The following is a 14599-nucleotide window of genomic DNA, read 5'->3' on the forward strand; positions in this document are numbered from 1 at the left end:
CTAGCTGAACTCTGTTAGGTGCTGTTTAGAACCACCAAGTTTTTAAAGGTGATATAGAGTGGAGACCTAGTTACACAATGAGACAATTCAACAGTTTGTGTTTCTTTTGTAGATAATGTTTGGTCTTTATTAATGCATGAATGTAAAAAAAAAAAGGAGGGCCTAACATTTCTCTGGTCAGCTGAGATGTCCTGCAGGGTCTAGTTAGCCTATAGGCGTTCATTGTTAGACACCTGTCAGCACAAAATGAAGCACTAGGACCCTGAAGTACCCTGAAGAAAAGCAAGCCTGACCTTAAATTTGCCAGTTTCTCTTGATAATATGTATTTTACATGAAGCTTGCCCTCAACACCTCACTGTGTCCATCAACAGGTAGCTCCTGGCTCTCCATCACTCTTTGAGATACAAGAGTTATTATGTTGTAGGAACATTGAAATTGTCACTTTAAACCTACACCTAAACTTAAAAATACAGTTCTACATGTTCTGAGGATTTTTAGTCAGTAAGGAAAGATTTGCAACTTTGAGAAGCTTGATATACAGGGCTCTGATAGGCTTTAGGTCAAATGTATGGAGGCGTAATTCTGGAGTAATTCTGAAGTGTTAACCTTAAAAATGCTTTTGCAATGCTACTAATGTTGCTGCTGATAATATAATTAAGATTGCATTTAAGCATTTACATTTTTAAGGAATACAAATTAGAAGCTAGTGATCTCAGACTTTGGACCCCACTGTAGATTGACTGTGATATCACAGCTGATATCTTAATAACTTAATAGCAATGTTGTCTTTTATTTTTTATTCTCTCCATGATGTTGTCTTATCTCTCCTTTTTAATTATTATTTGTCATTCACTTTTCTCTTTTCATTTATATCCACCCATCCAGCTTCCCAGATAAGATGCCCATGTGGGGCCTGTATGGGTAGCTCATCTTGGAACCACAATGTTTTGTGGTTAAAGTGACTAAACATGGGACCCATCTGGGTTGTACACTGCAAAAGGGGCCTAGATGGGATTCATTTGAGATTAAGATGGGTTGTGATGGGGCCCTCTGATAGGGCCCTCTGGGTCTCAGTAAAAATGAATGTACAAACCTTCTCCGAGCGCCAGCTTGAGCATGTTGGCTTGGTTCAGTTATTCCTGGTGAGAGTCATGGTGGGGCCGAAGTCCATCGAAATTATTGGGTGAAAGGCAGGAATGTATTTTTGTATGTAATTTGTATTTGGGGCTAGAAGCAAACCAGGAATTGGCCAAATTAAACTAATCTAACAGTCAATAAATGTAGTTTAATCAACTGATTGTTTTAAAATATGGTAAATTAAACAATAAACTGTAATTGTGCATTAAAATGTGTAGCAGTGTGTAAGAATTCTAAAAAAAGAGTACTGAAAAAAACACAATGAAAAATAGAAAATGCACTGCATATATATTGTTTGAGTATGTTTGTGTGTATTATTATTTTTTTTTGTACAAAAAATGTTAAGACTGGTTGGATTCAAAATGCAGAGAGCTTCCCCGTACTACATTGCCCTCTGCTGGTTAACTGTGTGAATTCAATTCCACTTTTGCTGGTTAAAAGGAAAAAGGACATAAGGACACAAAAGGACATAAGCTTCTAACATGTCAGTAACAGAAATGGGATGTTTTGTTGTGGCAAAGACAGAGGCAAGCACAAAACAAAATCAGCCTCAAATTCAGTAAATAAGTGAGCCAACCATTGGGGAGGGGCAGTTATTTTTCAATGCAGTCACATTTATTGGCCTTCTCTATGCACAGTTACTAAGCAAGCCAGTTGAGCTGGCAAGAAATGGTTCAAATTTACAATGGAATTGTCACAATGTTTACTAATAAAAAATAAATACAAGGACCGAAAGTGTTGCACAGCTCAAAAAATATACAAAGGCTTGGAATCAATGTAAACTTTGAAAACATTTTACAAAAAGAAACCACTTTGCATTGTTTTTTTTTTTCTTTTGTTGTTGTTGTTTCTTTGTCTGTTTTTGTTTTTCTTCTGTCCGGTTCGTTAAAAAGATTGTATGTACACGTTTATACAAAAATACAAACCAGATGCAACTCTTGAAGTGAAGCTTGTAGGCTGAGTGACAATGCTTCGGGTACAGATGCGTTCGCTGCGTAACCAACACGTATTCATCCGATTTCTCGCTTGTTTGCTTCTTTTATTTCACTTGCACACCTGTACACATCAGAGACCCTTTGGCAAAAGCGTAATGTGCTTCCCCGTTCGTGCAGTTGTGATATATTAGGTGGTACATGTAAGTCAGTTTAGTTTTTCAAAGGAAAACGCACAAGAACAGTCTTCAAAATGAATTACAACACTTCAGACACAGTGAGGGAAAGAAAACAACAAACAGCTCTTGACCAGTGTATGCGTTGTGTTGAATGGGTCATGTTTGATATGACGTATTTGGAACAGTACAACAGTCCTAGGCTGACAGTTCAATGAAAAAAAAAAAGCACTGATAAGCAAATACGGCCTTCCATTTACCTTCCCTTTCACTAAAGAAATTAAGAAATGTCCATGTAAGGCCTAGACAGATTCAATGGCATGACAGTTTAGGACTGTAACATCCTAAACTACGTATCCACTGTGGTGCATCATGAAAGAAAATGGACAAAATACAAGTTTGTTGCTACAATATCTGAAATTTCAGGATGTCACTAGTGTTGAAGTCAGGATCAGCATGGGACTCGAACAAAAGGACAAATGGTATGTGGTGTGGCAATAGTGAGAGAATATGGCCTAGGTATAGGATTTACTTCAGAGCACCAGAAAGAGTTGACTAGAGTTGTATATCATACAGCATATATGTAAATAATGCAAGTTTACAGCTAATGAAAAAGATTCATAAGTACAGTATTTATGTAACATCCTTGTTTTCCATTGGCTAATACACCCCTGATATGAAACATGTTCGATCAGTATTCTTCTTCTTATTATTATTATTAATATCATCATTATTATTATTATGATTTTTAGTTAAATAAAGCTTTATCGTCATTCTTTTCTACATTTATTAACAAAATAATTCTCTGGATAAAATATCCCGTAATTAAAAATATTTTAAATATTTATTTTTTTTCCTATTAAATGTTGCAATCTAATAGAGAATTTCATAGATTTCATAGTTCTATAGGTATGACCCGAAAAAAGCATGTGATCACGCACAGAAATAAAAAGGTTCAGTCCGTATTTCTTCAGTGTTCTGAGCCGAAAACAGAAGCTGCGAGTTCAAGACGAGACGAGAGAAAAGGGCAATAAAATGATGGAAAGTGAAATGAGACAGTAATACCTACAGTTCTATATTCCTGTGTAAACAATGTAAGAAATCTTGTGATGCTTCGGGAATTCAGTGAATGTTACTCTACCACGGAGTAATGATACCTGTCCATATATTCCAAAACAAACAGAACAAAAATACTACAAAGTACTGTCAGGACATACAGTACATGGCAATTCAACAACAGTCCAAAAAAAAGGCTGAATTATCATCATATATTTGTTAGTCGCACAACCACATATATACAAATAATGAGCAAAATATGCTTATCCAGCATTTTGCAAATCAGCAACCAGTCACAAATAACAAGAGATGCAGCTACATTAACGCAAAAGAACCATCCGTCTCTCTTATGCGCCATCGTATTCACCCTTCCCTACACCAGAACAAACACAGATATCACCTAAAGACATTAGCCTAACCCTGTCCAACAAACATACGCTGTTTTGCTTTGCCATATGCCTAGATTTCACTCAACAGTGCTTTAAGAGATTGTCCAGTCCTTCCACATAAGGGATAAAGCTCAGTCTATGCATACAACAGATAAAAAAAGAACCCAAACAAACAAAAAACAAACCCAAAATGCAACTCTCACCAATAAACCTTAACATTTTGTACATCTATTGAACATAGCACATCCTCAACAAATTCAAGTGATTTGAAAATGTTTTTTTTTTTTTTTTTTTTTTCTCAGGTGAAATATGTCCCGATGAATTCTAGTGTCTTATTGCATGCTGTACAGAAGACAAAAAAAGGGGAGAATGACAAGAGTGCGCAGCAGAAAACTGACGATGATCGGAAATGAAAAAACGGATTCGGTTCACAGCTTATCTATCCCCTCCCTCTCTTCGGCACAGTGTAAGCTCGACAAATCTTGCTAATTTCTTTGAGGTTTTGACCTCAAAGAAAAGACTTCTGTTCTTGAGTAGAAAGAAATCCACTGCAAAAGTGAATCCGCCCCACTCAGACTGAACAGTATGCACAATTGCGTAAGGGTATTCATAGAATACAGGCGAAGAATTCACTGACGTGTTTTTTTTTCTCTACAAACTCGTAATTTCGCTTGCACACATTGGCCTCTGCATGTTAAGGTTGTTAAATGTGGTTTACCTGAAAACAATGAACATATTAGACCCCCCCCCACTTTAAGTGCATTGAAAATATATAAAACATAACATTTTCTTTTCCCCCGTTGGTATTATGGACATTTAAAACAACATGGCAAACTTTTCTAGCACTAAAATATCTAATGAAATCTATTCATATGACCTATGTCCTGGGTAATACCATCTGAGATCTACTCTTACTTTGAATGGATGACACGTGGCCTCATTTCTATTATAAATATACATTATAGCATTTCAGTCAATACAGATCAGAGGAATCGTTTTTTTTTCTCCATCTTCAAACAAGTGCAAAAGATTTGCAGGTCTTGCAAACCAATTCATTTACGCTTCTAGAGATCTCAGCCATTAAAAAAACTGCCCACAAGCCTGGAGAACTGATCTGCAGTTACAGACCTCCTGTTAGGAAAGGCCACAGTGCGATTGTCCCGTATAAGCCTAGCTAAAATCCCAATTAGGAATCGCTACATTTGACAGGTCAGTTTATTGTACTGCAACAACAAAAGTCTTCAAACAATGCTACAAAGCACACAAATGTGTCTGTTGAACGTAATCTCTCATTTTGTAAACACTATCTTTTTTTTCTTTCTTTTTTTCTTTTTTTCTGTGGTCTTTCGTTAATTCCTGATTGGGACTTTAGCAGGTTCGTCGTGTCTAATACTATACAAGATATTTCCCTTTCATTGTGCACCCAAGATAATACAGTAAAACCCAATTTGTTATGGAAATCAGAAAATAATAATAAAAAAAATATATATGGTAAACATGTTGCTAGAATGTACACCCTTCACATTTTGTGAATGAACAAAGATAGACTGGGTATTTAGTTTCGTTTCTTTAGGAATGATGTCAAGCATCCATACAATAAATTAACCACCGGGTGCTCCCATAGCTTGTGATCAAGATTCACATTCATCACTGGCCACAACATAGGTTCACTCAATTTATGCACTACAAAAAAAGTTCAAGGAGAGCAAGGGATTTTTTTATAATGTCTTAAGATATGATGGGATACTTAAGAGGAAAAATATATAAATGTCTGTATATCACACATATTTCAGTCAAGATATGTTTTTTTCCCATAATTTTATGTTTCAAATTTCAAATTATGAGGGATTTGTTGTTCTGTTCACTGGTAAGAAAAAAAAAAAAAACGCCCAAAGTCAATACTAAAAACGCACCACTAGGAGGAGCGGTCATCATGTGGACTTCCATCCGAGTTTTCAGTCTCTCCTTCAGAGATGGCCTGCATCGGGGCAGTGTACAGCCTGCTGCGGGTGCTGTACCTGCTGCTGTTGGCTGCAGGCGGGATCCTGGAACGACCTTGTCTGGAGGCAGCAGACATGGTGAGGGTTTTTGTGGAGAAACCCTCAGTGTTGGCCTTGGGCAAAGGGCTGGCCAGAGTCTCTACACTAGAAGGAGACTCCTGCAGAGGTGAAGGGGGCTCCTCCAGCTGCCTGGCGGCCTCCAACAACAGTTCCCCTGGGGACTTGGGGGCAATGGGGCTTTTGAGGATTTCAGTGGCAGACATACGATAGCTAGAGTCAGTGCGGCTGCCCTTCTTCAGCAGCAGTAGCTTAAACTCCTCATTGGAGGTGCTGGATTTTTTGGCACTCCTGTAAATGGGTCCTGGGACTCGCTGGGAACCAGCAGAGGAAGCTGGGGCAGAAGTCGGCGTGGCAGGGCATGTCACGGGGTTAGTGACGGGGGCAGTCACAGGAGCAACACCAAGACGATTTTTTCCACTGAGCTCCCCTGAGTCTTTCCGCCCAAGGACTTTCCTCTTTGATCTGAAAGCGTTGGAAGGTGGAATGGGATATCATGTTATACTGTATATTAGAAAGACAAACTACTACCATTTATTGTCACAAATATCTCATGATGGCCATCACAATTATTTGTTCTGAAATGTGACACTCACCTATGGATCATGGCAAAAAGGTCTTCAGTTGTGCGTAGTTTGTTAGGAGAAGGGAATATACTATCATCATCAGGCTTTGAGTCATCAGTCAGAGGAGAAATTGAATTGTCACTCGGTGTTGAGTCTGTGGAAAAATAAGTTCATATTTCACTCAGATTTTATTTTATTTGTATACATTATAAACACAAGACACTTGCACTAATTTACATGGTGACAATGTTGAAGCCCTTGTTACCCTTGCTGAAGTAATCCTCTGTGTCTGGGGTCGACCCATCCTCGCGTCCATCCTGTGAGGCACTTCTGGTAGTGACACCTGATGTCTCGTTCTCGTCCTCTTTGCTTCTGGCATCGCTGATTGTGTAAGTGTGCGATGATGCTTCTGAATGTCTAGCAGGCACTTTGTCAGGACTGTTGCACAGTGCAAAGTCACTCCTGTGTATTTCACTGTAAGCAGGAGGGGACATTGTGCTGTGCAAACACAGGGAGGGTTCCGCTGGAGGATCTGGCCTGGGTGCTTCGCTGTGTTCGGATTTGACACTTTCTGCTGGTAATTCTGCCTCCTCATCTGGACACCTGTTGCTCTCTGGTTCTTGCTGATCTCTGTGGGTTCCAGGGCCCTGGGCTACTTCAGCTGACAGCTCATCCTGCTCAATGGTTGGTTCCACAGGTGTTCTGAAAGCTGTCATTGCCCAATAGGTTCCTGGGCCATACCTCTCCTGCCTGACTTTTACCCCCTCATGCGATGTAACGATGGTCTCTGGAAGTGAGAGCTGAGACTCACAGTACTGCACAGCAGGCGGTTTGTAAGCTGGTGGTTTTCTGTTGTGCCTGCTTTCAGAGGGAGGGGTCTGTATAGTTACTGCGGGACACTTGGGTCGAGTTGACGGATCAGTACACTGCTCGTACCCCTGGATGCTCTCTGCTGGTTTACCAATGGATCGCAGTTGGACAGATCTCAAAACAGTCGGTGTGATAGCCAGGTGTGTTGAACTAGACGCTTCTGCACTTGCAGCAGCTGCTGCGCGAGCCTCTGCTGCTGCAGCGGCCGCTGCAGCTGCTTTCTGCTTGTTCTGATGAAGGATGTGCATCTGGTTCCTGTGGGCAAAGGGCTTGCTGTGAAGAGCACTTAGGTCAAGGTGGCTGGGAGGTATGGCCTGGGAGTCAGTATCCCTCCTGAAGGAAGAGCCTGGGTCTCTAAAGGCAAGGGGCTGCTGCTGTAAAGAAGCAAGCGAGGACTTTCTCTCTGGTACTTTGGGTTTCCTCTTGCCAGTGTTTGGCGACAGTGGCCCTGGGAAGAATGCAGAAGGGAAGGAAGATGTTGGTGTCTCTGACTGACTGGAATATCCACTGGAAGGGGATGCCAACCCTGCAAGCTTCTCAGGAGAACCCAGTTTGAAGTCACTTTCTGGGGGCGGAAGTGTTGGTGAAGTGGGCCTGGACCTTGGGCGACAGACTGGAGTTTCCACACTCTCCGGTGACTTGACGCATTCAATGACAGTTGTACCCGTAGCAGTGCTGGAGTTGGACAGGGACCTGTAAGGATCACTGGATTTCAAGTCACTGAGGAGCCAGAGGTCTGCATAGTCTGACTGCACAGCACCCTCATCCTTGAAGGAATGTGTGTCAGAGGAACTGAAAGGTGAGGAGCAGTCTAGCATTTCTCTGACATTTTCCACACCCCAGGCACCAATGGGCTCGTCACAGAGACCTGCAGTTTCAAGTTGCCCGGCAGAACCGGCCAAGTCCAGCTGCAGCCTCATCTCCCTGGAAGACAAAGGCAGGGGCAGCTCACTAGTAATCTTTGGTTCGTTCTGCTCTGGAACGTCCATGCTGCTGCCTGTTTCCTTTAAAGAAGAGCTACGTTTTGGTGGGGGTGGCTTGGCCTTTGGTTTTCTTAAGGAGAGACACTGTCTTCCAAGTGTACTCATTCCTCTATAATCTGGTTGAGGGTATTCACCCATTCCAGGTGCAATGTTCCCACTTGGGCCACAGTCAGGGTCAATGGCTGCATAGTTGTAATAGCTTCTGCTACCTTTAAGACCACAGTCAAAGTGCATGGAGGTGTAGAAGCCCTCAGTGTCAACGGTGTAATGTGAAGAGCTCTCTAATTTCTCAGCTGGTGGTTGGCCACTGAAGCTTTCGTATGTTTCCCCACTGGAGTAACTGGGACAGCTTACGCCACTCTCATCTTCCCTTGAGTGCTTCGGACTGAAGTCCTGGGGGCAGGGATGATCCTGCTGGTCCTGGTTGCAGTTCCATTCCCCATCGCTAGCAGTACTGACACCCGCATCATCCATCTGATCTGTGGCTGAGGAAGTAAAGGAACTAGACCTGTGGCCTTGGCCTTGCGTCCGGTCCATGTGGTAGGGGTCAATGATGAAGCCAGTAGTATCGTCAATGATATGAGAGCCCGTGTTGAGGGATAGTTCTGAATCACAGTGTGAGGAGCCAGTAAGGGGAGGTGAGGCAGCTGGTGGTATTGTCTCTGAGGTCTGGGAAGGGCATGTGGAGCTGCTTCCACTCCAGTTACCACTCGAAGACTGATGGTCCTCTTTGTGGTCTATCTGGCTCCCAAGCACACCTGTGGTGGAAACAGAGTGGATGGGACTGCTGAAGGTATCTGAACTGGAGGAGATCTCACAGCTTCCCATGTCAGCTTTGCGTGGGAGCCTGGACCGGCCTCTCTCAATCCAGGAATTTTCAGGACTACCAGAGTGCTGCATCCTCTTCAGACTTCCCAACTGGAGTTCTGGCATGGCTTGGTCATCTGTGCTCTCCTCCTCGTCCTTTAGAATCCTCTGCCCTGGACCTGGCAGGAAGTCCTCAGCCTCATAAGGAGAAAGCTCTTCGTCGTCCTCATCATCATCGTCGTCATCACTGTCATCATGATCTTCATCCCGAAGCCGTCCTCCTTCTCGCGGTAAACTTCGGGAACGCAAGCGAGTGCCAGATGCCACAGTGTACATAGTATCAGAGCGATCTGGTAAGGAAGTGATGTTTCCAGTGGAATGGGAAAGGGAGGCTGGAATCCCTTGACCCCTCTGAGCACGGATACGCCTCCTAGATGGGGCAGCGATCAAGAAGTCATCTGTTTGGCAGCCAGAGTCCTTGGTGTTTAGAGCTCTGCCACTGAGTGAGAGCTCCTCTTGGCAGAGAGACATATGTGGGTTGGCATGGACCACTACAGTTCTCTCTCTGGCAACTGGAGATTCGTCTGAGTCTGGTGAAAGTTAGAAGTAACATACAGTCACAAGTCAACATGATTTTATTATCAACATGATTTCACATGGTTCACTCAGCCACAGTTTGAAAGAAGACCATCAAGTAGTCGTACCCATGTCTTGTTGTACTCTTCTGGGAATGCCAGTGATGGTTTTCCGCCTCCTCAACTTCCTTCGCCGCTGCAGCACTGACTGTGAGTGAACTAGGGAGCAGCGGGCACTGGCCTCCCGGTCAAATCCTACGCCTGCAATCCAAAAGGTACAGCCTCAGAACTAAGTAAAGGTCTCCATCATGCACCCATCATTTTGGACTTATTCCTAGAGCTCTGAACCTCAGTTTTGAGATATGGACACACAAGTCTTTTAGCATTCAGATACCTTACATAGCCTAATTCAAAGACTAGCACAGAATTTACTATGCATTAATGGGGTTGTCATATGAACTTCAGCTGGGTATTTACCAGTTACGTTGATAGGGATAATGCATGAGGAGATGACTTGAGACTCATTCTTCAACCTTTCCTCTGGTGTAGGAAGAGGCAGGGCCTTCGACCAGTTGGTCTGCTTGTCCAGTGTGGTGGGCACGTTGGGAACAGGACACTTTGGCCTGTGGCTCAGTGCTACCAAATCCCCATCTGCATTTGTATTGGTTCCGGCCTAGGACACAGTAGTTTTTCCATAGTTTATTACAGTATATGTGACTGTACTTACAAATTGATCTATATTATACTGCACGTTTTTTCATTAAGACAAAAAGGAGCAAAGCAGGTGGAAGTGTTAAAGAATTCATGAAGGCTGTGCCACACCACAGAAGCTGCAAAAAAGTCAGTAAGGTCTTGAGGGCAACAAGTTGCTATTTGAAAATCCAGCACACAATGTAAATAACAGTTTCCCCTCAAACTGTTTTGGACAGATGTTAACCACATTTGCATTTCTAGCTTCCATGAAGAATTCCATGAAGAAGCTGATTTTTTACAGGGATGCAGGAGGTTGTTCAGGGGTAGTATTTTTAGATGTACATAATGTACAAAGTAACCTTCTGAGCAAACTTTATTTTTTGTGACCTGGTAACTGATTGTGTCACATCCACAGTCAAGCTATAAGACTCTAACAAACTAGAAGACTTGCTTAGAAGATTCCAAACTTAAAGCATAAATGTGGGACATTGTTATATTGACATTTTTAAAGCCTCTGGGAACATTTTAATACATCGAATGTTTTGTATTATGCTAATTATGGGTGTTAAGTGAAGTGTTCATATTTAAAAAGTTCCCAGCTCATATATAGGTACCACCTTGAGGGCAGCTAGGGGAGTGGGACAGGTGACAGGTACCGGCCGTGGGGCTTGAAGAGATGGTGGAGCCATGTTAGTCTTGTGATTGGTCAGGGTTATGCTGACGTAAACCTTACCCACTTTTAGGACCGCCCATTCCACAGTGAAAGGAGAGTAATAGTAGTGAAATACAGCCGACGTCATTAGACTTTGGGAAGACATTCTTTGGGAAGACATACTTTGTACATTTAAATCAGGGACCCAGGGGAGCCAGATTAACTTAATTAGGAAGAACACTCAGATTTAGGTTCCCAGGGGTTTTTAGGTAAAAAAAAACCTGCTTTGGGCGTCAGAACTTGCCTACAATTACACATGCACTTTGTTTCGACTTGCACCCCCCAAAGCATCTAACCGTTGGTAGGAGGAGAAGCAATTTGGCTTGCTGTGATGAAAATTGCAGTGGTGAACTGTTTTTAAAGAATGCCTGCTACTATGAAGAGGTGCCCCTTACTTCTCATGTCGCTGGATGTATAAATTATTGAGAACTGAATTCGGGAAAGGTGACTAATCTAATTTTCATAACATATCAAAACTCAAGTGTTGAGTAAAACAGTATTTGTGAATTATGAATTGTGAAAAGATGGATGTTACTGTTTGCCCAGTGTTAGCTCTAAATCACAGGGGAAATTTAGGGAGTAGGAAAAGACATAGACGTAGTGAAACAGGCCTACGAGGGTAACTGTCATAAACTAGGATGCAGGTAAAAGGATAAGGAAACACTCAGACAGAAGCTAAGCTAAGATATGCTGCATCGAGACCGCAGGGAGAATACCTTTCTGATCCAGGGGATGAGGCAGCATACAGTAGGGAAGGAGGGGCGTGAGCGCTCATGCTAAAACAAAAAATGGCAAACACAAGACTCAACAATGATGACAAAACAGAATCACAACAAAAAAAATCAAACATGGAAACGAACATTAGGATGGGGTTTTTGGGCTGAGTTTTGAAATGGTGAATCTGGTTGAGAATGGGGAATATTGCAGAGAGTGGTTTCATCTGACAACAGTTTCATGAAGACATAATCCAATTCTGCAGAACATCTCTGGAGGTGCTTCTGTAATAAAAATGACCAAGTTAATGGGCGGCACAAAGAGTTATGCCATACTCTTGCCAGCTCCAGACCTCAAACTGTGCGGGATGAAATAAAGGGGTTAGTTAGGGTAGAGAGTTCACTGGGTTCACCACCTTGTTGGACTTGTTACTCCAGGACCTTTGCAGCATATTTCTCATCTGCCATATTCCACAAATTCCCCTCTTTTAGGTCACTCCATAATTTACCTTTCTTTGTGCTGGCTGAAATTCCACCTCTCTTGCAGGTCTTTCCTGCTGCAATGTGGGGAAAAATATCAAATGTAAGAAAAAACAGCAAAAGCTTTTTAAGCATTTAAATATTGTCCTCACAAACAGTTGCGTGTCATTATGGAGACAAGTTATGAGTTGGTTTTGTTGTGCGAACACAAATAATACATGCTACAAGCATGCTAACACACCAGCGAATTGGAATGGCCTGCTAAAAGACCCAAAGAAGAAAGACTTCTGAATACAAGCATGATGGCAATGTCAGATGAAGTTGTGTTGTCATTCTGTAGTCAGTATCACGTTCATAATACTTTAGTTTTAAGCTGTAATTCTCTAAGAGAAAAATTATGTAGGATTTTGTGGTACATTTTTCCCTCTGAAAGTGTTGGTGAATGCTTTGAATTACGACATTGTTAATGAGTCAAAATATGAGTTTTGCTACATGAAAGCTTACACCGCTGTGCACTGAATATACTGGTTGTCGCCACTCGTTTTGCATCCCTTGCCCCATTTGTGCTAAGCATGTGCAGTGCAAACTGTAAAGGGGATGTGGATCAGGTAGCCAGTAGCAATCTGTGCTGCCCTCAGTCAGAAAACGATAGAGAGCTAACGTTAGTTTAAGGGTAACATTTAAATGTGACAGTCGTGTCCTGTTAGGCAGGAGGGTGGTTTAGTGTAGATTAGCTCACAGTAGAATATATCATTTATAGTTAAGCTGAAAAGCTTACCAAGAGTTAAGGCTGGATACCCAAAATCACACATTTGCTGCCACATTCTTGCTGGCTAAACATACGAACTCAGCACAGGGAGGAGTAGGGAGGCTGGGTCAGCAGCTAGACATGTTAGAGTACATGTATGCAATTAGCTTACTTGCATGGATGCAGCATTATACATAAATATTTTAATTCCTTAACGCCAGCATAATTTAGAGGATCCACTGACATTCAGAACCAAATTTGTTATTTACATTTTTTTTTTACTCATTAAGAAATACAGCTTAGACCCAAAGTTCATAATGTGCGCATGATGCTGACTACAAAATGCAGACAAGAATGAGGATGTCAGACATCTTTCCTCAAGACAAGAGCAGCTATCGTGGCCTGTGGTTTGAAACCATTCAGTTCCAAAATCCAATTCGTCCTTTTACTGTTTTTCTCATTTTTGGAATGCCACTGGGTGCTTGGAATTATAAGGTTGTTTACAAGTCAAAAGCTGAATAATGAAACATCTGTGCTTACATTATTATTATTATTATTATTATTATTAAAACACCAGCTACTTGTAATGTGTTCAACTACTGCCAAATAAACCTAAGTACATTACACAAAGTTTGCTTATTTGTTTGAGGTTGTTGGCATTAGCTTACATGTTGAAAAAAATCTATTATTACTTGTTAAACATATGGAAGACAAAGACTAATTGTTTTTTTTTTGTTTACCTCTGGCCACAATATCAGCAATTTCCAAAAATCACATCACAATCATATTTCTGTCTTACAGAAATACAGTTCAAAATGTGGGCATGGTGCTAACTAGAGTAGAACAGCATGACTTCAATGGTCTATTGGAACACACATGCCCCTTGCCTCAGCTTCAAATGATCTAGCTAAGCCACCTAACACAACCAGGCTGTGGTGTATTCTGTTAAAGCTGCTCTGGATTACAATTAGGGCTAGACGACATGGTAAAAATACTATATCACGATATTTAAAGACATTTTTCTGATGCACAATATTTATCAGGATGCATGTAATCACAGACTAATTACATCAGTAATGACAGATTCTTAAAAACGACTGCTCAGATACTCTCCCGTACTAAACACAGTGATTTTTACTCAACATCTGCTGCACTTCATCTAATGAAACCAGTCTAATTACACTGTTGGTAATGACTGTTACAGCTGATCAGTGTTTGGAAACACTAACAATATCCTTGATATGCTTAGAAAAGCATATTGTTATCACACATAATAATATTGTCATATTGCCCAGCTCTATTATTAATTTGCCAGCCACTGTTTCAGGTTTAAAAAGGAAATTGCTGCAAATCGTAGCTCCTAAAGTTCTTATTTAAGGTGACTTAAGTTAAATCACAACTACGTGAACATGAACCATCAAGGTAAAGAATTGTTTTTGAATAATCCTAAAGGCATGCCATTTTTCATCACAAAAGATGCTTATAACATTTGCTAAAAGAATGAACCATGCAGCTTACTCAACAATACTGACATCACATGCAACCATGTAAACATTACTGTAGTATATAAAGAAGTGGACACAGAGAGAAAAAAACAATGGTAAAAAATGGAAAGACGATTCATAATAAACCTAAAGAAAACTGGAAAAAACCCAAAAGAAATTATATTCATGCTCCATAAAAACAACCTGACACCAAAAAAAG

General features: G+C 41.4%; 1 protein-coding gene across 4 annotated transcripts in view; it reads right to left on the minus strand.

Annotated features, from left to right (window-relative positions):
• Positions 1 to 1731: 1731 nt before the first annotated feature.
• Positions 1732 to 14599, minus strand: part of nhsb (Nance-Horan syndrome b (congenital cataracts and dental anomalies)) — an 84697-nt gene continuing 71829 nt past the window's right edge. For all 4 annotated transcript variants that reach the window (XM_072671167.1, XM_072671170.1, XM_072671168.1 and 1 more), the window contains exons 6-11: positions 12177 to 12224; positions 10027 to 10222; positions 9679 to 9810; positions 6580 to 9564; positions 6345 to 6468; positions 1732 to 6213 (exon numbers count right to left, since the gene is read on the minus strand). In XM_072671167.1, the coding sequence (XP_072527268.1) occupies positions 5607 to 6213; positions 6345 to 6468; positions 6580 to 9564; positions 9679 to 9810; positions 10027 to 10222; positions 12177 to 12224 (4092 nt within the window). In that variant the 3' untranslated portion in view covers positions 1732 to 5606. The remainder of the gene's footprint in view (positions 6214 to 6344; positions 6469 to 6579; positions 9565 to 9678; positions 9811 to 10026; positions 10223 to 12176; positions 12225 to 14599) is intronic.

Source organism: Salminus brasiliensis, chromosome 25, assembly GCF_030463535.1.
Source record: "Salminus brasiliensis chromosome 25, fSalBra1.hap2, whole genome shotgun sequence".
Lineage (NCBI taxonomy): Eukaryota > Metazoa > Chordata > Actinopteri > Characiformes > Bryconidae > Salminus > Salminus brasiliensis.